Source organism: Perca fluviatilis, chromosome 5 (assembly GCF_010015445.1).
Source record: "Perca fluviatilis chromosome 5, GENO_Pfluv_1.0, whole genome shotgun sequence".
Classification (NCBI taxonomy): domain Eukaryota; kingdom Metazoa; phylum Chordata; class Actinopteri; order Perciformes; family Percidae; genus Perca; species Perca fluviatilis.
The window spans coordinates 11,647,482-11,674,339 of NC_053116.1; the positions used below are offsets into that span (position 1 = coordinate 11,647,482).

Sequence of the window (26,858 nt, forward strand, 5' to 3'; positions counted from 1 at the left end):
AAATACTAGTTTTTCCTGAGTAATATTACCCCTAACTTTTAATGAGAGGTTGGTCTGCCAGCAACTAATGCTGCCTTCAAATGCTGTTGGACAAAGCATGACTACCATACTGTGTGTTTGGAAACTTTTCCAACAGCTGAGAGTGGTTTACACAACTGTTTGCACTTAAAATAAGCCACCAAATTAAAGAATTGTATCACATATGTGCCTTACAAAGTAACAACACCTATTCTTAGCTGGTGGGAATATGCTAACTTTTTAAAGACATGTTTTAAGAAATATAAAATACTCTGCTTTGAATATTAATTTCTCTTTTTGGATTTTCAACAAAAAACTTCAATACACTACTTACACATTCTAAGAAAGGACATGTACAACATTTCTCCTAATTACCTGAAAAGTATTTACAGTGTCTGTGTCCAGGAAGTTTCAAATTTGGGTGCAACAACTCAGTAAAATCAGTAGACAGCAGTACAGTAAGAAATTAGTAATAGTCACTAAATTAGAGCAAGTTCATTGTTGCCTTTCTGTTTTGATATTAACATTGATTTAAGTATGCAACTAGTGATTATTTTCATGATCAATTATTAGAAATGTCAGAAAATAGTGAAACATGTCCAGCACAATTTCTTAAATATTAAAAGTTACGTCTTCAAATGTCTTGTTTTGTCTGACCAAAAGTAAAATACAAATGAATAAATAAATAAAAATTCAGGTTACAATTATATAAAACAGGGTAAATGAAGAATTCCTCACATTTGAGAAGCTGACGCCGGGGAATATTTGGCATTGTTGCTTGAAAAATGACTAAAACGATTAAAATGACTAATCAATTATCCAAATAATGACTAATCGATTAATAAACTAATTCTTCTGCATCGATTACATGCCTTGTGTGCTTTTATTTTCTCCTCTTGATTCTACAGCTAAAATAAAACCACTACTTTCTTTGGCTGCATTTACAACCCCCCAAAAACCAAAACACTTGCAGCTGCCGAACTGCGAAGCAGGAATGTCCGAGGTGCACGGGAAGTCAGCAAAAAAAGGATGCACGTCAACATCCCTATTGGCACTCATTCGTGTCCTTCACAATAAAAGTCCCCGCCCCCAAGCCTTTTCAGAAGAATCACTCTGAAGTCATATTATAGTTGCCTCCACGTTGAAGCTCGCGACTCGGTCAGCATCTTCCTCGACTCTGAGGACAACAACACACTTTATCATTACTTTTCATTTTTTATTCTCAACAACTTTCCACCTCTCTTTTATGAGCTCAACATGACGTTCAGGAGGCTGAAGAAGGTGAACTCCAGCGGGCCAGAGAGTGGACCCGCACCTCCAGACAACGACATTTATTTCCCCTCGTCAAAGTCAGACAGCTGCCGGACTGGGGACTTACCGAACCGCTCCTCGGAGGTTTACAACTACAAGACTCTAGCTTACTCTGGAGGGACGCTGCCCAGGAACTTCAAAAAGGTAAGAAGTCCATTCATACCTTTTTATTATTTCTCCACTGTGTCCTCATTCATGGGGTGTTGTAGTCTGAAGTTATCAATATAGTTAGTATTAGTTATTAACTTCACTCTAAAAGTTATTCTATTAACTGTTATAGCTGCAGTTGTTCATACAAGACATTTATACTTCCTTTATGTGAAATGTTTACACTCTAGAGGCAGAATAGTTTACTTTTCTTTCTTTTTTTACCTTTTTAGCATCACACCATTTTTTTGGACATTTGTTTATCACTTTTTGTTGTTGAATTGAGTGATTATTTCACCTGCCACAAGGACGAGAATATCCCTTGCAAAGATGTATAGACAAGATGGACTTTGCATGACTTGATCTGAAAGTAAAAAACTGTGGTTCTGGATGTAATCTACTCAGATGTGCAGTGTTGTCGGTCTATCTGGTGGTTCTTGGTCTGAAAATGGTTTGGGCACCTATGCTGGTTCATGGTGTGTCTATCTACAGAGAGCATCTTCACTAAAAAGGCCACCAGTGGCCCATCCAGGGGCAAGTGTGGACCACCCAAACACTGAATCTGATTTATGATGTGTCAGGTTCGCCAGGGTCTGGTGCTTCAAACGAGGACTTCATCCAAATTAAAATGATGGTGATGATTTGACACAAGCAACAAAACTTAAAGTAAAAACCTGCAACAGTTCAGGTTTGTTTACAGTTTGACCAATACTTTCTTTTCTTTCTTTTTTTTTTTTTTTTTTTTTTACATACAAATGACTCCTTTTTCTTTTGAGGGATGCTGAAATATATTGACATTAGTATGACTTTTGGAATGATTTACATGTAGCACCAATTACAAGCCTTTTGCTCTAATTATTGTCATTTAGCGTCACAATGAAGTGGTACCAATACATGCTTAAATATACAACAATATAATATGCAAAGATTAAAAAAAGAAAAAAAAGTTATTTTGTTGTTAAAAGACGATTGGTGCCAAAAGACCAACATTCCCATCTTAAAGTCATTTAACTTTGATGTTTGACCTTAAGATTGTCCAAAATGTATTAATGAAATGTACTTCCATCATAAGTACAGACTATATGGGATTGAAACAACTAAGTCATTTTCAAATTGAGTTGTATAAATCAGATTGACTACTGACTCATGGAGTATTATTTATTCTGCTTCATAAATTATTGTTCTGACTCCCTACGTGTTGCCTCTATTTCAAAATAGGAGCACACCGAAGATTCCTTCATCTAAGAGAAACCAATCAAACGTTTTAACCTGATAACACCATGGTAGCCTGCAGTAGTGAAGCCAAAATTAAAGAACGAAGCCCAGGACTGATATCCCCCTTCTCTGATGCTCCAGAATGACACCAACTTCAGCCGGTGTTGCATAATACAGGCAAAAGGTTTGCATGGCTACTGTGTAAATTGGCACATTCTCCTGGCTATTGTTTCTCTCATAAAGCTGGATTCAATTCTGTAACTTCCTTTGGTGTTTCTGGCATCCTAGTTGGAAAGCAGTTTTAAAACGGACAAGTGTAACCGTGTACAGTAAAGAGAGGCACAGCTATCCACCAAGCTACATGCATACATGTGTGCAGTGGCTGGAGTGAAGGGCTACAAAAGTGCATTGTGCACACACAGGCACAGAGATCCTGCTCCAGCCACCCCCGTCAGTCTCTGAGGGTATTTGGGAATAAATGCACTCATTGAGATGGGAGCGGGACAATTCTGTAAGTGTTGGGACATAAAGAAAGCAACATTTTACTACCCAGAGAGACTGTAGCACAAAGCAGCCTTTCATAGGAGCAGCATTTGAAAATGATTGAGTTGGAACAGTCGAGGATTGATTGTAATGATTTAGTGGAGCCTTCTGGACAGATACCTTTTCTTATTTACACACTCCGGTAGGGCAGAGTCCTGACCTACTGTTGACTTGGCTTTTCACTCAATGCAGTTATTGTGGCAGTTATTCTCGCCACGTGTGTCTTATTTGTTTTCTTTAATAGGCTGGAATTTGTACAAACTGCTCTCAGACAAGATCTAACGTTTCAGATAGGTCAACATTTTGAGTGCCTGAGGGCAGCTGATTTTGTGTTAATTAAAGCTACGTTTATGTGCTTTCTGGTGTTGTAACTGTGAAGTAAACAAAGAGCAGCCAGACACGTATTTCTGGTTTTACCTTTTGATGTTTCTATACCGGCACAATGGCAAAGTGGCTACAAAACACAAACCCACAGCGCACATGTGCAGCTTCAAGACTAGATGGACCAGTTGATGCACTGCTGCGTACAGTAGGTGTGTCCTGGAAACCCCCCCCCCCCGCCCCCCATGAGTGATGTTGCGTTAATTTCCCGCAGGTGTCTGACACGCTTCATGACTTGTTTCGTTTTCTCCTGGCAGGGTGGTGGTTTGCAGAAATGGAAACCCTTAACAGTGACACCAGAACCACAAAGGTACAATCTCCTTCATCCCTCACTGACATTTACCCTTTGTACTTTTTCTCTTTCCTCTTCTCTTCCTCCGAAGAATGATTACAAGTGAGCAGCATCATCCCAGAGTGAAAGGCCCTCATTCAAACAGTCAGCCACGATGATGGCAGCCAAATGTTATGCATGATATTCTTTGATGGGCTGTCATGAATTTTCATGTGTTTTGCTGCGACTGCATGAGAGATGCTGTGTTGACGTCTGTCAGTCCAACAGACCCCTTGTACTGTACAGCCTCTGGACGTCACGGCTAACTGTGACGTCCAGAGGCTGCCGGACACAGAAGAAGTCCTGTACAGCCAGCAGAGATATCTTGTTATGCAATTTAGATAAGGATAAAGAGAGAAATCCAGAGTTGGACATAAACATCTTGTTGACCTCCTCTCCTCCTGCTCTTGTGTTTTGGAGTTTATATGTAGGCCTACAAAATGCTGTTTTATAAATGAGTCGTCTTTATATAATCATTACCGTGAGCCAAAAAGCTGACCGACTATGAAATCCCATATTTATTTGATTCAAAAGAGAACTCTACAGTAAAGAAAAATGGCCATCACAATATCCTAGAGCCCAAGACAACATCTTCAAATGTCTTTTTTTTGTGTGCGACCAGCAGTCCAAAACCCCCAAATATTCAGGTTACAATGATATAAAACAGAGAAAAGCAGAAAACACTCACATTTGCGAAGTTGACACCTGTCAATATGTGGCATTTTGCTTAAAAAAGGGCTAAAATTACTAATTAATTGTCCTGATACATTTTTGATTAATGTTGCATGACATGCCTTTTTTTTCTACTTTTGTATCACAAGGTCAAGACGCCCCACTTCATTTCTACAATTTAAACCACTACTTTTAATTGTAAGACCAGGGAAAGCAGCAATTTAACACAGTTGAGAACCTGCAAGCTGCAACCATCAAAAGTTCGGCATCTTTGCTTGAAAAATGAATTAAAGAGATGCTTATTGCCCACTTAATCACACAGCTCCCTTTCATATTAAAAAAAGACTCTGGGATATTTGAGGATATAAAAATAACTTGTGAGTCAGTTTAAATAAAAATGACCAAATCTCTTTCTTCTTTTCCAGAAAGGTGGTGGTCCTGGAGAAAAATGAAGAGGAGACGTTTGGTTTTGAGATCCAGGTGAGAGGATTAACAACGATAGTTTAGAGCCTCTCGAGTGCCATTTAACGGGATTTCCCTGATCGGCCACATCCCTGTCGCCAGATCATGAAACTTGAGTGACTGAAGCGTGGACATCTCATCCTGTAAATCTCTTAATCCGTGCATTTGCCTGCTCTAGCGGGGGGGGTCAAAGGTCACGCATCAGTCAAATAACTAGTTGAGTGTTAGTCCCATGACTCGAGAGAAGAGGATGTGTTTTTCTTTTCCCAGCGTTTTAAGCTGTGTGGTTTGCTCACACGCTTGCCGTGTAAAACCGGCTTCACGCTCACCCTCTCAGCAGGCAGACGCTTCACACATTCAACCTCATTATCTCCCTGATCTCTCTTCCTCTCGCCCCGAAGCGCTATGGCAACCTCACAATGTCGCCTCTGTAATGCAGACCCCGCTCTTAAAATAGTTTTCTGAAATGTGTTAAAGTTTCTGTAAACGGAGCACTGCATCGAGGAAAAGCCATATTGTTCTATTTATGGTTTGGATGGAGGCTGCCCGCCCTTCCTGTCCGCCTGTGGCCAGAAGGAAGTGAGAAGGGCCAGTTTGACGTTCAGCAGGGAGAGAGATGACTTTGGACTCTTGTGGTTATCCTCCCTAAGTGCCTGTTATGTTAATACGGATGGATGTGGAGTCGAGGATCCAGCATGCAAATGGGATATTTGCGTTTCAACAGTATTTGCGTGGTTATATGTTAATCTTTCAGGCGGCTGATGAGGAAGTGAGCCCGGCAGATCTGAATCATTGCAAAATTTCCATAAGAGACACTCGTCCAAGTTGGATCCATGTTTTAATAGGAACAATTGACTGTAGCAGATGAACAGCTTGATAACTCGCATGTTATTTGACGGGACACTCTCATAGTTTTGTGAGTCTGTGGACCTGTTTGTTGAGGGAAAGGCCCTGACAGTTTCAGCTGACTGATAGTTGTGTGACAAGGGGAAGTCTATCTGATGCCTGCGCTGCTCTGACCTTCTGCAGAGAGTCTGCGGTGACTGAAACAAGGAAGAGCACGCAAATACAATGTGGAACTGTTTCCAAGACAACTAAATATTAGATACATAATAAGGAGGGGATATCTTGTCAGCTTACAACAATGTTCTGTGTTTAATATGCTGAACTGTCTTAATGAGTTTTATGGGAGCAGCAGGTTTAAAAAGTTGGCTGATTTCAGCGTCAGTTTCAGGATAAGATCACATTTTCTTAAAAAAATACTGACATGCCTATAGAGTATGTCCACTGAAGGAGATATTGGCCGCTGTAATTTGTCCTCCTGTCCGTACTGGCCGCAAAGAGATCCAAAGGTACACTTTGTTGATTGATTCCCTCTTTGTGCTTTCATGGAGAGTGTTTTCTTGGAGGGATAGTAACACAAAGAGGGAGACAGTGTGTCTTCAGTGTGCTGAAGCCTCAAAATAATTTTCAGCTGAACTTTAGGTGTAGTTTATGCAACTTTGGATCATATTGTTTGCACATAATAGAGAGAGTTTGTCCCCCATCTCCTACAATAAAACTGCTTTCGGATTGCATTTATGGACCGAACAATTACAGCAGCTTTTTGTAATGCACATGTGGGCATGTCAGTACTGTTTTCAAAACGTGAACCTGTCCTTTTTAAAGTTGAAAAAGCTTACCGTCGCTTTCTGTTCAGTCAGGCAAGAGAAACAAACCTTACTTTGTATGTTTGTGCCACGTCTCTGCATGTCGAGTGATATGATCTGCTTTCCTGCATTGCCCGTCACGGCTTCCTCAGCTTGTCATTCAGTATCAGTGTATCGGTGTTGCATTGTGTATTGCCACAATATTTCAAAACTGCTGACATCAATCACATTGTGTAAGCCAATTCCTATACATAGAGAAGAAGGAAGTATTTACTCCACAGCTTCTTTTTTTTTCACCGTGACTGTTCTGTCTCTTTCAGACTTACGGCCTGCACCATCAAGACCAAAACTCTGTGGAGATGTGCACGTTTGTGTGTAAAGTGCACGATGACAGCCCGGCCCAGCAAGCAGGACTTAAAGTTGGTGAGTTTGTGTTTGTATTTCTCTTTCATGCATCGAAGCTTAAAAATAACCTGGAAAAAACTGGTAATAGACATGAGAGGAAGTCAGCATGGGAAGTGAGCATATATTTTTTTTTTTGTTCAGCTCGTCCTCTTTTTGGGTTTGCCAGCTGACACTTCGTGTACCATACGTCAACAAAAGCACTAGTGTGTTTCGGGCCGGCTGTTTAGGGAAGTACAAATATGACCGTTTGCCTACTCATTTTTCAGTCAACAAACAACTTAGTGAGCGGCTATTTCAGCCAACACGTATTTGCCAGCTCCTCTCACCAATGTGCCAGATGGGAGTAAAGCAAAGACAACCTCTCAAATGCCAGTTTTGAAGGAAGTGTTTTTATTTGGCAAACATGACTTGTTTCCTTTTGGATCTCTCTTTAAAAAAACAAACAGAAATCCTCTAAGATAGAAACTGTGACAGGGATTTTGAAAGAGGAAATATTTGTCAAAGTGAGATGAGAAGAGGATGCGGGTTCTCAATAAGGTGCTAAAAAGTGCTGCAGCGGTCGTTCGCTTTGCTTTTAATAAATTGTCTCTGGTTTTCAAACTTGTGACCGCTCAGTCACAAGCTGGCCGCTCTCGGCGTTAATGTCCTCGTCATTGTGTCAAAAAAGAAGGGAGGTGATTCTCCGCCTCCTTCCTTCATCTGACCTGCGTATGTCACTTCAGTTTCACTTCCTACATTCCTGGCATGCTGGCTCTATTGTTCCCCGTGTCTCGCTGCGAACACAGTGACTTCATCGCATGAAGCCGATCGGGCGGCGGTTTTTAAAAAAGAGGAAAAATAGGCTTTGTTCTGAAAGCTCACAAAGGCCTCTGTCACGCATGAGAGTTCACACCACATCTAATAAGTCTGAAGTGGAACTACATGACTCTCATAGATAAATAAACAAATATGGCTTTAACACGTTTTAAATAAGCCTCTTTCCAATGGGGCGGTGACTGCAGTTCATTAACGAGCCGTATGCCACGACTGCACACGTCTTCCACATTTGTGTTGCACGTGTGTTGAGGTTTTATTTAGAAATCAAACAAGCTTTAGTGGGCTGCAGCTTGAAGTAATTGAAGCCACAGTGGATTGAAGTGCATCCTGACCTGATGGCTGCTGGTTAACACACATTGTGTGTGTGTGTGTGTGTGTGTGTGTGTGTGTGTGTGTGTGTGTGTTTGTGTGTGTGTGTGTGTGTGTGTGTGTGTGTGTGTGTGTGTGTGTGTGTGTGTGTGTGTGTGTGTGTGTGTGTGTGTGTGTGTGTGTGTGTGTGTGTGTGTGTGTGTGTGTGTGTGTGTGTGTGTGTGTGTGTGTGTGTGTGTGTGTGTGTGTGTGTGCAGGGGACACCATCGCAAGTGTGAACGAGGCCACCGTGGAGGGATTTCGGCACAAGGAGATCGTTCAGCTCATCAGGGCCTGTGGCAACACAATCAGGTACACAGACTCCCAGAAAACGACAAACACCGTGGATGTTTAGAAAAGTATCATTTCAATCAAAATCTTTTTAGTAATGCTTCTCAGTGTATATATATATATATATATATATATATTTTTTTTTTTAGGTAATAAACATATTCCAGTTATTATAGTGCTGAAACGATGAGTCGATTTGACAGAAAGTTAGAAAGTTGGAGGCTATTGTGATAATGGTTTATCTGACAGTTGAAATAATCTGATTCGTGTAGAAGCAAAAACCAAATGAGCTTTTTGTTGCTAACCAGGCTGTCAGAACTCAAGGTAAAAATATTTCATCAGAGTGAAACATTACCATGTGGATTACAAGAGGGAAATTTCTTAACAGGAAAGAGAAGAAAAAAGGTTACGCTCATTGTGCAAACACATCACTCAAATTCTAAATCGAGAGTGGTGATGACGCAGTGGATATGACGCGTTCCATTGGTGTGGGAGATCCGGGTTCAATTCCCACTGCGATGCATCAACCAATGTGTCCCTGACCAAGACACTTAACCCCTAGTTTCTCCAGAGGTGTGAGGCCTCTGACATATATAGCAATTGTAAGTCGCTTTGGATAAAAAGCGTCAGCTAAATGACATTTAATGTAATGAGTCTTATTGTGTCTGGCAGTTTGGGCAGGTTTTACCTTGCATTTTTCATCAACAGTAACTCACATGTAAAACGAATTTAATGTTCTAGACATTGTTAATTCAATCAAATTTTAGTTTGTTACACGTTTCCCAAAATCTATTTAAGCTATAGTGCATACTCTCTGCCGCCCCTGTGAGGAATTCTAAGTAATGACAACAAAACTGTCGGCGCATCTACATGATACAAGCCTTCCGTGATTGCGCACCACCCCTGCCCCTCCCCCACCCCTCCCCCGCAGTTGCTTTTAGCCAAGGAGGATTAAAAAAACATGATGGTCTCTTCAGAAAAGGGAATTATCTTCACTCGAGTTTCTGCGCGGGAAAGGCGCCGGACGACACAGTTTTCTGAGCCATACTGAGAAATCCAGAGAGAGTTGTGTGGGAGCTGATAGTCTTAATTAACGGACATCCATTAATATAAAAAGTTACGCACTAAAGCTTTAATGGTCAGTGAAAATTCAGTTTACATGGGACAGCGTGGATTCTTTCGACCTCCAAAGGGGGGGGGAAAAATGAAAGAGTTTGAAAAACCACTGGCTTAAGTTAATAACTTAAAAACAATAAAACCGCAAACATTTTCTGGCTCCAGCTTTTGTAATGTGAGGACTTGCTTTTATATCTGTCAATTGCATATGTTTGTGTTTTGGGCTGTTGGTAGGACAGGCTGTGAGAACAGCTCAGGCTGTGAGAAGTTGACATTTCATATGCTTGGAAACAAGGAAGGCAAAAGTATTTAACGGCCACAGGCGTGTTGACAAAGCCATTCATCACAGAGAGGGGTGAGACACTATATTGTTTAAAATATGGCGCATATTTTCAGACTGTCTCTCGTGAAAGACATTCATACTGTTGTTCACATAAAAAGTGCCAGAAATAATTATGTCAAGAATGGGGGGGGGGAAGGTGTGGTTTCAGAAGATGTTCAACCATAGGTCACGCAGTTCTGATGAAGCATACCGGCAGCTTAGAAGTTTAAAAATAATCGAGGGAATACATTTACATTTTTTACTTAATTTATTGAGTTAAAATAGATTTGTCAACCAAAGCTTGAGTATCTCAAACATTGCCGTTAGGATTTAATATGTGGGGGTTTAATCTGAACCACACTCTCTTCCTCCTCCTCCTCCTCCTCCTCCTCTACTTGTAAAAGATTAAAAGGACAATTAGCGAGGTCCTCGCCTGTACGCTTGGAGAGCTGCTGCTAAAAACGTGAGGTGAACCGCATCAGAGTGGCACAGATTTTATGGACTGACATCATCAAATTATACTTACAACTGGAGTCTGTATAAACAGTTAAAGTGAAAACGAGCTCTTTGAGTCACCCACTCTTGTAATTCAAAGTTATTGCCACACTGAAGTGAGTGGAAGTTGTTGATGTTCCTTATCCTTCCACCTCTCTTGTAAACTGTTTGCCACCGGACTCATTCCCACCACCGTCTTATTAAAAGAGCCTTTCATATATTTTTTTTTAAATCGCTGTTTTCTGCCCTTGTAGTTTTTATTATAAGTGTTAGCTTCCTGTTACGCTTATTAACTGTATCGCCTTCTGGTTTTACGCTTAAAGGCTGGAGACGGTTTACAGTGACTCAATCCGAAAAGCAGAGCTGGAGGCCCGGCTGCAGTATCTGAAGGTGAGTTTTTTCCTTTTTTTTTTTTTAAATTTTATTTTTTTACTGTTGCTACAGCAGATTTTCACGGTTTGTCAGCAGTGAGTCCGCCTGTTTGTGTCTGTGTGTGTCCACCAGCCACACAACACACACACACACACACACACACACACACACACACACACACATTATGTTATGTGCCTGATATAGACACCAGTTCCCCCCTCCCTCCACACCTGTCTCCCCAGCACAGCACCACCTGTTGCATCAGCAGTCCACTGATCGCTGCAGACATTCTCAAACTCGTGGCCGTTAAAAAGCTGCCAGCTTCCCCCCCCCCCCAAAGATTACAGCAGCTGTCCCGCTCTAATCCACGAGTGTGAGAGCTGCAACACAGCCGCTTTCTGAGATCCTAATCCAACGTTTTAAAGATTAACCTGCTGCTCAACACACTGCATGTGTGCAATGTTGATACATGTTGATTTCTCACTAAATGCGACATCATTGTCAACTTATTTATGTTGCTATAGAGTAAAAACAAAAACACTGACTGAATGAAGTACTACCTAAAGCTTAACAACAAAAACTGCTACAATCATATTCATACTAATTTGCGTGTCAGTTAGTGGTATTCGGGAAATGCCCCCTTATGTGTAATCCTCTGTAAGTTTTAGCCTGTAACTCCTGTTATTTGTCAATGCAGTTTTTCTGTTTCACACATACTGTCCCCTTGACACAATAACTAACTTTGGCAACTTTTGCACCTACAGTTTAGACACAGATAATTTGGCTTTTTAGTCCTTTTGTTGCTTTGAAAAGTCTGTTATACATGAGCTGGCAACTGTTAACCCATTCCGGTTTAAATTAATATGTCCTACCTTGTAGCATTGCTTTTAATTGTACACATTGTACAAGTTATTTCAGTATTATTAAGTCATTTGAGTTGTGAGTTGTTTTTACAGCCTGTGTTGTGGTTTTCTTGTCACAGTCATTTAACATATCTCTGTCTTCCTTTTTGTAGCAAACTCTTCATGAGAAATGGGATGAATATCGGTCGTTGATGGTGCAGGAGCAGAGGCTTGTTCATGGTAGGTCGTATTGTTTGTAATGTAACTTTATTTCACCAGGATAATCCACTCAGTGCATGTACATACATAAAAAAACAAGAAAAGTACAAAATACAAACGGTTGAGGAAATATGACAAACTATTTTTTTTATTTTAAATCCACGTTTTCATACTAAAAAATGCTCCAGTTTCAATAGCTTCCTTCATGCATGCCATGCATGTTTAGGGATACTTAGTTCAATCCTAAATGAAATCCCTAACTCTGCCCTTCTCTCCTGGTAGGCATAGTGCTGAGTGATGCTGCGGTGTACGAGTCCCTGGAGTCAGCAGGCGTGTACGGCAGCCTCGGCACTCCCAGCCCCGCCGCTCAGAGAGCCCTCCACTGCAGCGGCAGCACCAGCAGCAGCGCCAGCTTCCTCAGCACGGCCACCGAGGACGACCCTCTGTACCAGACCTGCCTGTACCAGGCGGACGGCAGCGTGGACTCGGACAACACCAGCGCAGACAAAAAGAGAGAGCAACAGCCGGCGCAGAGGCAGCAGCGCCTCCGACCAACCAGCGAGCTCTTCCCGACGGCCAAGAAGCAGCTGAGCCGCAGCGCCAGCACACGCAGCTACATGAGGGGATCTTCGTCATCCTCGGCCACCTCGGGGGAGAAGCAGGGAGGATTCAACTCGCTGCAGAGGAAGCCCAAACAGAAAAGCTTCCGCAGGCGCCTCCTCAAATTCATCCCGGGCTTGAACCGACCGCTGGAGGAGGAGGAGAGCAAACTGTGAGCAGCAAAGTAACCGAGCTGTTTGCCTAAACTTCACAGGTCCAAAGACTTTAAAGCACCACTGACTGTCAAACCGAACCGCCAAAGGAAAAAAAAAGTAAAAGCAGCCCCAAAAAGCGAAGAGACTGAGACCAAAGTGTGATCGCTCGACAGTTGCACCTCTGTAGCCGTCAGTGTTTCACAGCTGTACATAACTTTTGTTTCCTTTTTTGTTCTTTTAAGTTATTTATTTATTTTAACATGTCTGCTTTTGTGTACAGAATGTACAGAATGAAGGATTTTTCCGTTTTTACTGCATGCACCGACTTTTATTTTGACAGCTGAGTAAATTTGTGATTGTTCAACACGACCTTTTGTAAGAGACACGTTTGATATCTACTTTAAATGAGTCAGATTGATGCTGATTTATTTTTTTTCCTTCCACCTAAGTGACTGTTCCTAAAAATAAAATATGTGTCATTTTCAAATTTCACGCTCATTATTTTGTGCAGAACTTGCAAGAAAAGCTATTTTGTTCCACAAGCCACAACTGTTTGTGGGAATCGTAGCTGCCAAACTTAAATTAGCGCTCAGACCTCAAGTATACACACAATCTGTTTGTAATTTCCCCAGTGGAGATGGGTCCTACTCCATGTGATACTTTTAAATATAGCAAGCCTTCATAGTTCCACAACTCTTCCTCCGTTTTTAAGAATGTTATCACTCGAGTTCTCGAGGTTAATGTCTGGTTTTCGGATGGTTTGAGGCTTTTTGTGGTGTGAGGTATCCAGAATGGAGGCTGTTGTATCGGCTATGACACAGTTTATTGTTGCGAGGATAGTGAGGAATGTGCGGAGAAAGGCATGACCCAAAATTCCAAACACAAATGCTTTCTTTCAGCTCCTGCAGACGAATGCTGATTCCTCCTCTTCCACGCTCCCATATTCTCATGGCGGCTTCAGTTGTCCAACGTTTAACTACATCCGTGGGGTCCAAAAACCGGGAATACAGTATACTTGTGGGGTCCGGACAGCTTTGTGGGTTAAGACTTGGTTTTAGGATTAGGGTTAGAATTAGGTTATGGTTAGGGTGAGGGTAAGGGTTAAGGTTAGGCATTTAGTTGTGATGGTTAAGGCTAGGGTAAGGGGGGCAAGGGAATGCATTATGTCAATGATGGGTCTCCACAAAGATACTGAGACGCACTCTGTGTGTGTGTGTGTGTGTGTGTGTGTGTGTGTGTGTGTGTGTGTGTGTGTGTGTGTGTGTGTGTGTGTGTGTGTGTGTGTGTGTGTGTGTGTGTGTGTGTGTGTGTGTGTGTGTGTGTGTGTGTGTGTGTGTGTGTGTTGGGGGGGTTGCTTGGAGTCTTTTCATTCCTGGCTCCCAGCTGACCCATGAGGTCATGGTGGTCACTCTCTCTTCAGCGTTGATCCCTTTTGTCCTCTGCCGCTCTTTCACAGATGCGTCGGGAGTGTTGATGATGGTGAGCGATGGTATGTGGCCATGTGTTTTGAGCTGAGCCCTCTGACTGTTGTGGGCACATTAAGGAGAAGCAGGAGGGGGGTGACTTAAGGGATTGTTATGCAAGCTTGCCGGTGCTTGAAACGTGGGATTAGAGCAAATGGGCTGGATGCATAACGAGGGGATAATTATTCAAGATGATGGTACACTAAAAAGAATGTGTGAAAGGGCCATTTAGCGGAGACAGAGGGCCCAAACAACCAGGGTGCTCAGCAATTAACCTAGCGGGCGGTTAGTATAGGGGGGTGGCTAGTCAATAACACTGTTGCAAATGTTTGGACGTCGCCCTACTGCTAAAACACCACTGTTGTTTCACAGACTCTACATGTCTACTGTAACTCTACATTGTGACCAGAATGTATTAGAAATTGTCATGTTGAGGAAGGCTGGATTACAGTTTTTGGTATTGTGTTCTTAAAACTCTTCATAGAATCAACACAGTAGCATACTGTACTAGTATCTAAAAACAAAATATTCTGAAACAAAAAAAACTCACAAACATGACAGCATGAGAGCACCTTTTATTTAGTGGAGATGGAGATCAGGGCTGCAGATAGTCACTTTTTTATGGATTAATCTGCAGATTATTTTCTAGACTAATTGATCGATAATTCTGTCTATAAAACATTAGAAAATCTAAAATATATCAAATGTCTCGTCCAAAGACTCCAAATATGCAATTTACAATAAGGTAAGACCAAGAACTTACAACAATCAAAACCTTTGCTTGATTCATTCACTAATTGATTTATTAATCATTGGACATCTAGTGGAGATGAACAAAATCGAAAATATTCTTCCTCGTTTTTGATGAGGATCAATAATGTGTGAAATATAAAAGACCATATCTTGATTTTCATCCTTTTTTGTAAACTGTCCAATCGTGAGTTTGGCACTGTAGAGCCCCTTGACCACCTCTGTGAGGAAAAAAAAAAGATTAAGAGATGCAGTTACAATTGCCCCCTGCGCCTGTGCAACTGCAGGCCCAGGGGGCAATTCTAACTGCATCTCTTACTCTTTTTTTTTCCTCACATTTTTGTTTTGACAAACACCTGGTACCAACCTGGGGTCTCCCTCGTTTTTGTTTTGGCTGGGTACTGGTTATAGAGTCAAAAGTGTACCTCAATGAACAAGCCGACGCAACCGAAACCGTTTTATCTATTTATGTCTGCACATGTATTCAATGCTCTGCAAACAATGCTTTCAATGGGAAGTTTTGATCTCTATAATAACTGTTCTTACTGGTCTGGGCCTGTTAGCGCCGGTCAGCGATGTGAAATGAGAAGCTTTGAGAAGAGGAAGCAGAAGGGCCTGCAGGACACAGTTGAGTGTCTGTGGTGAAATCGCTCAGACCAGAGTGCTCTTTCTCAAGCGTGGTGTGCGTCACAGCTTCTAATGGCCGTTAGTGCCTCTCTGGTCAAATTAGGATTATGGATGCAGATGTTCTTATTGGTTAAAAATAAGGAAGCGGATTACATTTTTAAACACACGTGCACAGAAAAGACACCAGACAAAACCATAAATGCTATTCTCACGCAAAAGATAAAATATACCCGTTTGATAGAGGGATAAGAGCTGGAGTGGGCTGTCAAGGCACAGGATGTTGGGTGACAAATGTGCCGGAAAACCACTGTAAAGATAAGAGAACGGTTAAAAAAGACAGCATCATATGCATGTGATTATCTCCATGTTTGTCTATCACTGTGTGTGTGTTTAACAAACAGAGAGGACAGGTAACGTGCAGTAAAACAAGAAAGCACAACGCCAGACTGGACACCTGCTTCAAGAGACAACAGGTCTGGACTAAAGACACGTTCAGGGTCAAAAGTTACATATAAACAATATCCTTTACTTTTAAAATTGTCCATAAAAGAGCGAGTCCAGCACCAACAAGAGTAAACAAAACTGTCCAGCATGACTTGGATGAATCCGCTTTAGCCGCCCCCCTCTACAGTATTTTTTAATAAATGCAAATTGAAGAAAAGTCTTCATAATCTGCATCTGAGATAACGATTGTGCATTTGGTTTCCCAGCAGCAGCAGTGAGCTGATACCTTACAGGTTGAATTGTCTCTTTGTGGCTTTAACTACCTCTTTCCTGAAGCTGCTGCTCATAATTTCCACCCAGCAGCTTGTTAATGGACAGATCAGTTATACAGGCAAAACCTCTTATTTAAAAGCTGGACAGCTATGTATTCTATCAACCCCCCCCTAGATACAGTCCATCAAATTCCAGTAGCTGCGTGAGTCTATAGGTCCAAATACACACAACATGCATTAGTGCTAATAAAAGTGGTATAAAAAATAGCAGCTTACACATGAAAGATTATCTCGAAGGCTGTGAAAACATATTTTGATAATCAGCTTCTTATTATGAGATATGGGGTCCGACATGAAAATGTTTCTGCCAAAGCTAATTGATTATTTTACAGTAAATCAACTTCAACTTCAACTTTATTTGTGTCCCCGAATGGCGATTAGGTGTGCAGCAAGTATAAACACATGCAAGACACATAAATACACACAAGTTCTACACACAGTCCAACTGGAACACAACCGTAACAGTAACAGTGCAAGGACAAATAAATACCAGTACAAGGTGCAAATGAAAGATTTCTTTCTTTTTGTTTTGCTGATTTGAAGTAGGAAGAGCCAAGTTGGAAATATTAACATATTTCCATGCACGGTTAAAGGTTTAGCAACCTTCAAAACTAAAATCTGATTGCAGTTCTGTGGTTTGTTTTTCAAATGTTGCCAGGCTCTACCGACGAAATCTGATCAAACAAACACCTCCACAGTCCTGATGAAGCAGATTAGCTGAGGTTTATTTTTTTCTCCCAAACTAAAACTTCCATAGTTGCTTATTTAGTCAGTCAAATTCAATGTTAACTTGTAACATGCACCAATTTGCAAAATTAAAACCAATTGCAATATGTTATTTGATCGTTTGGACTTTAATTGGAAAATGTTTGTTTTTCTATTTCTTGCAGCTGAGGAACATTAAGGCTGTCATTCAAACACAATACCACAATGCTACTCCTGTAACTAGAGGTAGAGTTACACCAGCCTTTGATTTTCAACTATTATTTTTTATTTAGCTCTAGGAAGAAATCAACAGATTTTTGGACCAGTTAAAAGGGTACACTCCACTAATTTTACACATTAGGAACACCTTACTCGTCATGAATAGTAGGCTACTACTCCGCTTGTTAAAACAGTTGTGTATTGTTTTTTTTGTGGCTCTGGAGGCTGCATTTTAAAGTCTGAGAAAATAACCCATGATGTCGTCATGGTTATCCATTTTTAACAGTGGTCAAAACTCCAGCAACAACTCAATAGTGTTGTATGGTGACCATGAAGAAGGCCTCACGATAAAATTGTTCTTTGTGCCCGAAATCCCTACTCTGCTGCACATATTTAACAGAAAGCTGACGTTACAAACTTCAGGGTGGAGTTTGAAAACGTGGACGTTTACCAGACAGGGAAGGGTCTAATGACAGACGCTGCATAATGAGTTGCATTATAGGAATTGTAGGATAGTATTTTGGACTAAAATTAGGACCAATTTCAGCTATTTCTTCTTTTCTGTCTTTTGTGAGTCCCACAACCTGATGAAAGTTCAATGCTAAGTAGCTGCAATCAGCTATAGCCTCTTTAAAGGATTACTTGGGAAAATCAATTCAAATTGTGTTTTACTAAATAGATCTTTCAGAGCTGCTTTTAATTGTTTTAGGGGCAAAGGAAAATCACTACAGCATCTGGTAGATTGCACTCCAACATCTCAAGGGTTGACAAAGTTGGTGTATGAGTATGAAGATAACATGAAGCTTTCTGCAAAGACAACTGTCCATAAAAATAAATGTGTTTAGTTAGCAGCACTTTCTGTTCATTGTTTCTCTTCATAATAATATAGCATCTCCAGTCAGAAAGTAGACCTTAAATGACTCCCACTTCCCACCCGTACACCCACCCACCCACCCACCCACACACCCACCCACCCACACACACACGCATGCACGCACGCACGCACGCACGCACACACACACACACACACACACACACACACACACACACACACACACTTGTATACTATTTCCTGTTTAGGGGAGCAACAGGTGTGAATGTCTGGTGTTATTACATGTGCTTTTATTTCCCTTTGCTGCTCATATGTCAGACAGTCATGACCATTTAGCTTTAATGCTAACACAGGAAACACAACAGCTGCATGGGTGAATTAATTAATGAATCATTTGTATATTAGTAGTCATAGTCATAGGCCCAAATAATACAATACAATATATATGAGATTGTGTTGGACTTAAACGCTGCATCGCTCTGTCTTTTATGTCCTGCTTACAAAAGCATCAGTAATCGGGATTAAACCTAATCATTTGCTGGTTATTTTCTTGGATTTGAAGGGGTGGTTTTTCTCAGGATGTGAAACATGTAGCCTTCACAGTGGGTGCACAGTGGGTGTACAGATGGTGTACGATAGGCCCCATTTAGAACGTTTAATTATAACAGGTTCCTCTTTTTCATGATTGTTTTATGATGTTTGAGAATACAAAGTCGGATAAAGAACCACCTGCCAATGTTCAGTCTATTTCACTCTCTGATCCACACACACACACACACACACACACACACACACACACACACACACACACACACACACACACACACACAAAAAACACACACACACACACACACACACACACACACACACACACACACACACACACACACACACACACACACACACACAGGTTTGTGGCACTATCTTTGTGGGGACCCGTCATTGACATAATGCATTCCCTAGCCCCTTACCCTAACCATCACAACTGAATGCATAACCTTAACCCTGACCCACACCCTCACCATAACTGAAAATGAAGATAACTGATAATGATTTCCTATTAATTTCTATAGGAAATGCATATAGATATGTTTTGACCCACATATGAAAAGTTGAGATAATAATAATAGCCTAAAAAAATGAATGGGGGAAATCAAAAACACAATTTTTGAGGAATAACAGGAATATGAAATGCTGCTGGGTCCTTTCTGACCCATGCATGTAGGACTGAAATGCATTTACATAAAACCTCTGACAGCCGTGAGTGTGAGGGAGAAGGAGAAAGTCCTCAATACAATGGCAGGAAGTGTCATGGGGTTATAGCTTTAGCCTCATTTTGAAAGCTTTTGCCTGAAATTGTAACAGCTAAATATTTTAGTTAGATTATTTGCCAAAGCCCTGAAGCTATAGTATGTGTGTAAGCACGAGTGTCTAGAGCAACATGCCCACGTGAGGCTGTCTACTGGTCTAGACGTCCTCACGTGGGTCGAAAGAAAGAGAACAGCGACAGTAACTTCTTCCTGTCTCCAAAGACAGGAAGTGGTGGGGATCACCCTGTTCTGAACGTCTTTTTTTTTCTCTCTAAGGGATGCTAAAAAAAATACAACCACCACATCCGTACTGACTGAACAGTACAGCCGACAAGAGAGGACAGCATATTGTCCTCATCTCCCAACACGTCAGGACAAATGAAATCAGCATGCCCGCCTGAAAGCTCAGGCTGCAGAGCAGGAGCTTCAGGAATGCTGTAAGCTGTGGTGTTTGTCCAAGAGGAGAGAGGATGTTGACTCACCGGGTTTTTTTCAAAAGCCAGCTCCAGGAATACAGAAAGGATGGAGCCCAGAGATACTGTACCATGTTCCCAGAAAACAGCTGAAATTCTCCGTTCTTAGGAAGATCACACTGTGCTTTTTGTTTGACGATGACCTACCGAAACAGCCCCACTTCTGTCAATAAAACCACCTAATACTGATACAGGGTGTGGTCTGAAATGACTTTGAGTCCTAATAAAGCTCAGTAATACACCATATTCATATAGTGTGTGGGTACATAGTATACAGAGTTGCTTTTATCTGACGCAGTTCAACACATTCTCACTTTTGGCCCACACACACTCCCCCTCAAAGGCCTTCATTCTCAATCCAAGAAGGTAGAACTGACTCATCTGCGGTGATGATGACCCACACACACACACTTCATATTGAAAGATTTGTATTTTAGGTGATTTGACACACAAATGACGATCATGAAAGGAGACACTCTGCTTGTGATATCATGTTGCTAAAACTACGCTAACTGATCACTTTTTTTTCTTTCTTTTTTTACATATTGGGAAAGGGGGAAGTTTACCCATCTGTCTAGTCAGTATGTGGTTTGTCAGCCGCTGCTTCTTCTATCTTTTTTTCCATTTGGTTTTAGATTACTAGATTACATCTCACAGCACATTTCTTAGTTTTTCCCATCATTTTAGAGCAGAGGTCATTTCCGTATTACATCCAAAACAATCTCTTTTGTGCTTAATCTTTAACACCCATATACCTGTATATTTCACAGGACTCACTGTCTTATCATTTGGTCTCTCTGGTTTAGTGTGAGAGCAGTTTGTTTGGCTGAATTCAGCGACCGTATTCAGCATGCTGATGAGACTGGGGAATTCACTGTGATTTGAAAAGAGACCAAACATAAGCATGTTGGGGCAAAGCTATTATCCATTTCCATCTGAATGGCAGCTGTGGTTGTAACAGCTGACATTTCTCTTCCACCCTACACAAGCTTCTTCAATCCCTGTCTTATACTGACAAGCTAGACTTTGTATTGTTTGGGGGATTCCACTTGCATCAGTGCAATCAACCCCTTGTGCGCACACACACAAACTCTTTATAAAGTCCCCCTGCTTACTCTTAAACAACAGCCTCCTGGCCTTGAACAGGTCCAGGAAACTTTGAGACAATAACACTGCTATTTCATCCATGGACTGTACTGTATCTGGAAAAAAACAAGAGGAAACTCATTGAAGAAAAAATGAAAAGGGGCCAAAGTGAGCCAATATGTGTGAGTCAGTGATGGCGACTGTCCCAGGCCTGGAAAGGAATCAAAACAAAAGCACCAGCAGCCCAGCGCAGCGGCCGTGCAGGCCTGTGAGGAGATAGGGACTTCCAGGGGGTGTTCAGCGCTGCCTCCGGACTTTCTGGCTTGACCAAGTGTTTTGGGGCCTCGTGTAATGCTTCCTGAGGGTTTTCCTAGGAAGCGAAGAAAACATTCCCAACCCTCGTCCACACCTCTTGCTCAGAGACAGCAGCAATGACCATGACGACAACCTGAAAAACCAAAAGGAAAATGCCACAAAGCCGAGGTGTGAATAAAAGCAGAGGAGCTTCCTGTGAACTTGTTGTTTTCTTAAATGTGTAGTATTTCAAACGTGTTTTTTACAGTGGTGCATTCAAATACTGTACTTAGGCGTATAATTTTAAATACTTTAGTAGTTCAAATGTGCTATTTTATTGGTAAATATTTTACTTTTTACTCCCCTACAGCTATAGTTACTAGATACTTCTCAAAAAAAAGTATATAATAAGCTTATAAAATAGACTATTGGTAAAGATAAGACCAGTGATTCCAAAAGTATTTGACTTGTGGCTCCATTAATGAAAGCAGTACTTGGACAAGTGTTTGGTCCATACTTGGTTTCAGATGTCTATGAATTAAGCAGATCCATTTAGAGATCTTTCCTCGCTAAACCTATACAATACAGTAATGTGAGCTATTTAATTTAGCTGGATACATGGTTAAACCTAATTTGTTCTTACCAGTGTATCGCCGTGTGTATTTTGTCCACAGCAATCGCACCAATCGGTCCTAAAACGTCCCAGTCAGAGAGTAAATGCCGTAAACATATTCTTTGTAAATCTTTACAATCATTCACCGAAAGAACCAAGCAGGCCTGTCTAATTGTATGATCCAAATTTTGTTCAAAAATTGCTATTTTCACCGTGTTGCTTGAAGTTTGTGAGTTTGAGAACGGCAACACACACAGAGCAGAAAGTGAGGGACATCCGGCGCGTGAGCCATGTGCAGGAAATCAGGCAATTATCTTTAAAATGTACCTCCGTTGATCAGGCTACTGTACGAAGCATGTGCATATGCCGTTGCTCGTCTGGTGGGAGGGCCTAAGAAAAAAAGAGAGGCTGCAGGGCTGTATTTTCAAATTGTTTTAACCTTGCACAGCAGCTAGATTTTTGGGATATCATGACATCCCGCGAGAAGAATATGATGAGCATAAATCACATGCAATACTGTATATCACACGAACATCCATATTGTCAGCCTTCAACTATTGCCTATGTGTCCGAACAGCAGTTGATCGAACCAATCAAGCTGAACTTCTGGCAGCTACAGGCGTGGTTTAGGTGTGTGTGGCGGCTGCGACTGTTTGTTTAAAACAACAATGGCAAATGTCATATAGATAAATGGTTCATCCAATCATCTGCTAGGTATTTTTTGAATATGCCTGCCCTTTTCCAAAGAGTTTCCAATGACGGCTTCTCAGATGGTTCTGTGTTAACAAACCATCTGACGTGTCAGGTTAGTGTTTTTTTTGTTGCATGTGAGTACTTCTTTCACCACTGTTTTCCTATGCGATCAACTGTAGCTCAATAATCAACACCTAGCCTACAGTACAACAATATAATGTGCCCTGAGACTGTCAAGGACTGCCCCAGTGACATCCTCAGGGCTATCCCTGAAAATTAACCCAGTGCTGTACGGTCCAGCCCAGAGTGTGTGGCCCAGTGTATGTGGGCAGTCGATGAGGGAGGAATGTGAGAGTGGGAAGGCTCAAAGGGGGACATTCTTGTGACCTACAAACAGATGACAGAAAAGATTTTGTCCTCCCGGGTGACAAAGACACGCATGAAGACAGAGCTCATTATTCAAACCGTGCTGTGATGAAATGTCTCTGTTGACAGCACAGCGGCCCTTGCGTCATTTTCACTTAATGAAATCTGGATGGAAAGTTATTGTTCAACACTGACAACTGCCACGGCCCATGTAGGCCCATTGACTAGAGTCTCTCACATAAGTATCTGTATGGTGTGTAGCCTACCTGTAACGATTAATAGATTTAAAGTAATAACATCCACATAAATAACATCAGATGTGTAAATCATTTACATTTTCTTATATTTTAAACAACTGTCTTTCAATTCTCATCTGTGGAATAAATACCATACTGAAATGTATTCATCCTGTCACATAAACTAATTTTGTAGATTATGGCCATCTCTCTCTCTCTCTCTCTCTCTCTCTCTCTCTCTCTCTCTCTCTCTCTCTCTGTACTTGGCCTATTAGCAGCAATATACATACATGTAGGTTATTTTTTTATTGTTGGCAAATATATATATCATTATAATCTTCTGTATTTTGTGCTGTGTTGTGTTATTTTATAGTTTTTTTCCCCTTTTCATTCATTAATCCTAATCTTATCTGACACTTTATTTTTCATTTTTTGTTATGTCTTTATAAGCCCACATCTCCTTCTTTTAATGTATTGTTCTGTTTGTGTTGTCTTATCGGTGCAAATAGGTAAACCGATAACTAACCAAAAGTAGTATTGCTTAAAATACTGTTACAATTGCTGATGTTTGACATGTGTTGACAACCATTTACTATTTTCCCTCATTAAACAACTAGATAGAGCAGCACGGACATTTAAGTACAGTAAATATGGAATTTACTGAGATGAGGTTGCTCAGTCACGTCAGGATGCTGCCCTCCAGTGGTAAATCAGTGCCCAGTACAATGGTTTCTATGCAAAATTTCATGAAACACCCTAGACTTTTCTTATTTACAGATCTGCAATCAATATTTAGCATCTTGATTTGTGTAAATTGTCCTAAATGGTTTTCCTAATTTCTGTCAAAGAAACTTTCTGTGACTCTTAAGACGCAGGTCATTTTTCCACTCGGTACATTTCTCGAACAATAATAAACTATTGTTCTTTCTTTGAAGGATCAGCTTAACAGTTATGTATTTTAAGATACAAGCAAAATATAGGTGTGTTCCAGTGTGAGTGACTCAGTCAGCATGCACAATACCAGGACGCTGGAGCAGCTAAATGGAATTTATTAATCAGTTTGATTATTTACACCTGTGCTTTTCTTTTGTTTTGACAAGTCAAAATATCTTCATGATAAAAGGGTTATTAGTCAGGTCTGCCTCCTTGTAACGTCTCTATTTTAAAATCCAATACATTTTCAAGCTCACTTTTATACAGTTTAAGATCATTTTTGGGGCTTTTATTGCTAGGCTTATAGATTAAGACAGGAAAGTGGAAAGGAAAGGGGGAATGACATGCAGCAGGTCGGAACCAAACCCGCGGCCGCTGTGACAAGCACTAAACCTCTGTACATGGGACGCACGCTCAACCAGGCGCCCCACTTTTATACAGCTCGAACAAACATAAAGCTGTGAACTGTCAGAGAAGACCTTTGGCCAGCAGCATTGACCCCAGTGATTCAGTAACATGTAAATGACCTTCAACAGATCCTCACGGCCCTTGAGCTGAATTTCAACCCTAACCTGAGAGTCAACACAAGTCGAGCTAGTTAATGAGCATGCTATCCAAAACGACAGAGAAAGGTTATAGTGGCTCTTTACTGGTGTGACTTCGGTATCAGAGCAACAAGCCAGAATTACAAAATGAAAGTGACTAATTTTTTTAATAAGTTAATAATAATAATAAGTTTATTCTGAGAAACCTACCATCTGTATAGATAAGAAGTACGTCATTGTGCTCAGTGTTTGAACACCCTCTGTTAGAGCTGATGACGATTGTGTTATGACAGCAGAGATGTTGATCATGTATACAACATGTCTGGTCACTATACTCCTCCTGTTTATTTGTATTTGTATGGTTATATTATATTCTGCCTTGACATTTTTTTTAGATGTTATTGCTGACGTCTGTGCTCTTTAGTGTATTGTAAAATGCCTTGATGTAAAACCAATTGCCCTCCAGGGACAACATAAAATTGAAAGTTTAAGCAGGCCTACTCAAGAACAATTTTGAGGTACTAGTACTCTATTTGAGTATTTTTATTGCATGCTACTTTTCATTTCCACACTTCAGAGATATCACTCAGTCGGCCTCAGTCCTGTCCCTCCCTTCAGCCACATTGTCACTTCCCCAGCCCCCTGCATTTCCTCTTCCATCCACCAGATGCCATCAGACCCCCCTGTCCCAGTCATGCTCTCTCATTCACCTGCTCACCTGTTTCCACTTTCCCACATTGGCCTTGCAGTATATAACCATAGACAGTATATAAACTGGACCAACAGAAGCACTTTTCTGGTGAGCGCTGAGCGTTACTGAGCAGCCTCCAACTGAGAGAGACAACGTAAATGTGATGTGAGCAACCTGTCTGAAAGTTGTAAGTCTTCTGGTAGCTGTGCCAAGAGAAATCTCAATCATTCCGAATCTTGCAGAGACGGAGGTACGGAAGAGGATTAGGGCCACTGTTGAAAAATGTATTTGAGTTCTGACTTTATTCTCAGAATTCTGACTTTAAACTCAGAATTCTGACTTTAAACTCAGAATTCTGACTTTAAACTTAGAATTCTGACTTTAATCTCAGAATTCTGACTTTATTCTCAGAATTCTGACTTTATTCTCAGAATTCTGACTTTAAACTCAGAATTCTGACTTTATTCTCAGAATTCTGACTTTAAACTTAGAATTCTGACTTTAAACTTAGAATTCTGACTTTAATCTCAGAATTCTGACTTTTATTCTCAGAATTCTGACTTTAGAATTCTGACTTTAATCTCAGAATTCTGACTTTAAACTCAGAATTCTGACTTTATTCTCAGAATTCTGACTTTATTCTCAGAATTCTGACTTTATTCTCAGAATTCTGAGTTTAAAGTCAGAATTCTGAGTTTAAAGTCAGAATTCTGAGAATAAAGTCAGAATTCTGAACTCAAATACATTTTTCACCAGTGGCCCTAATCCTCTTTCGTACGGAGGGCATAGGTATATGTAAGGAGATAACATAGGCACCGGCTAATTATTGCTAACTAAAATGCTAGTTAACATTAGTAATTAAACCTAAACAGCTCATGGAAGTCGAAACTGCCTGCGAGCTTCTCCTGTACTATACGGTAATTCCTCTACTATGCGACAGTAAGTCACTTGGTTATGACACAATCGTTAGCCTATTTTTACAAAAACGTCTGGTACGGAGCCATAACGTGAGATACAAGGTAATGGAGCCTTTTATACATTGGCGTGTTTCTTTAGAAATAAACAATGGATAAATAGTCTTTAAACGCTTCAGATGTAAAGTTATTCACTGTTAAAGTGACGTCAAAATGAATGGCAGTCAATGGAATGCTAACGGGAGGTGATCGTTTTGTAGCATCAAAATGGCGCCATACGAGTTTCGAGTTCTGAAGCGAAGCTTACCCCCTTGTATATAACTGGCCATTTCCCACTCATTTCCTGCTATTTTTGTTGCCTTTTCCGGTGTTTTGACCTATCATGCCCCTCTCTTGGATTTGTTTGATGACCAAAATCCAAATATGTGAATCAGAACATTAGTTTTCTTCTTTAACAACCCACGACCCCTCAGATTTATCTTGTGACCCGTTGGAGGGTGCATGACTCTTAGGGTTTAGAACAAGTAAAAGTATGTAAGTGATCATGTCGATGTACTGAAAGTCTTAAAAGTAAAAGTACCCAATGCAGAAAAATCCTCACATTTGAGAATCTAGAAACAGA

The 26,858-nt window shown here is 40.9% G+C and overlaps 1 protein-coding gene across 1 annotated transcript; it reads left to right on the forward strand.

Moving 5' to 3' along the window:
• Positions 1-1,105: 1,105 nt before the first annotated feature.
• tamalin (trafficking regulator and scaffold protein tamalin) lies at positions 1,106-13,197 on the forward strand. Its single transcript, XM_039800326.1, has 8 exons — positions 1,106-1,473; positions 3,873-3,925; positions 5,044-5,098; positions 7,050-7,152; positions 8,517-8,610; positions 10,846-10,912; positions 11,910-11,976; positions 12,238-13,197. The coding sequence occupies exons 1-8, from the start codon at positions 1,276-1,278 to the stop codon at positions 12,729-12,731; spliced, it is 1,131 nt and encodes a 376-aa protein (XP_039656260.1). The 5' UTR covers positions 1,106-1,275; the 3' UTR covers positions 12,732-13,197.
• Positions 13,198-26,858: the final 13,661 nt, after the last annotated feature.

Coding starts and splice junctions, on each gene's coding strand:
- tamalin (XM_039800326.1), top strand. CDS start 1,276: ATGACGTTCAGGAGGCTGAAGAAGGTGAACTCCAGCGGGCCAGAGAGT. Junction 1,474..3,872: donor TGCCCAGGAACTTCAAAAAG/GTAAGAAGTCCA, acceptor TTCTCCTGGCAG/GGTGGTGGTTTGCAGAAATG. Junction 10,913..11,909: donor CCCGGCTGCAGTATCTGAAG/GTGAGTTTTTTC, acceptor TCCTTTTTGTAG/CAAACTCTTCATGAGAAATG.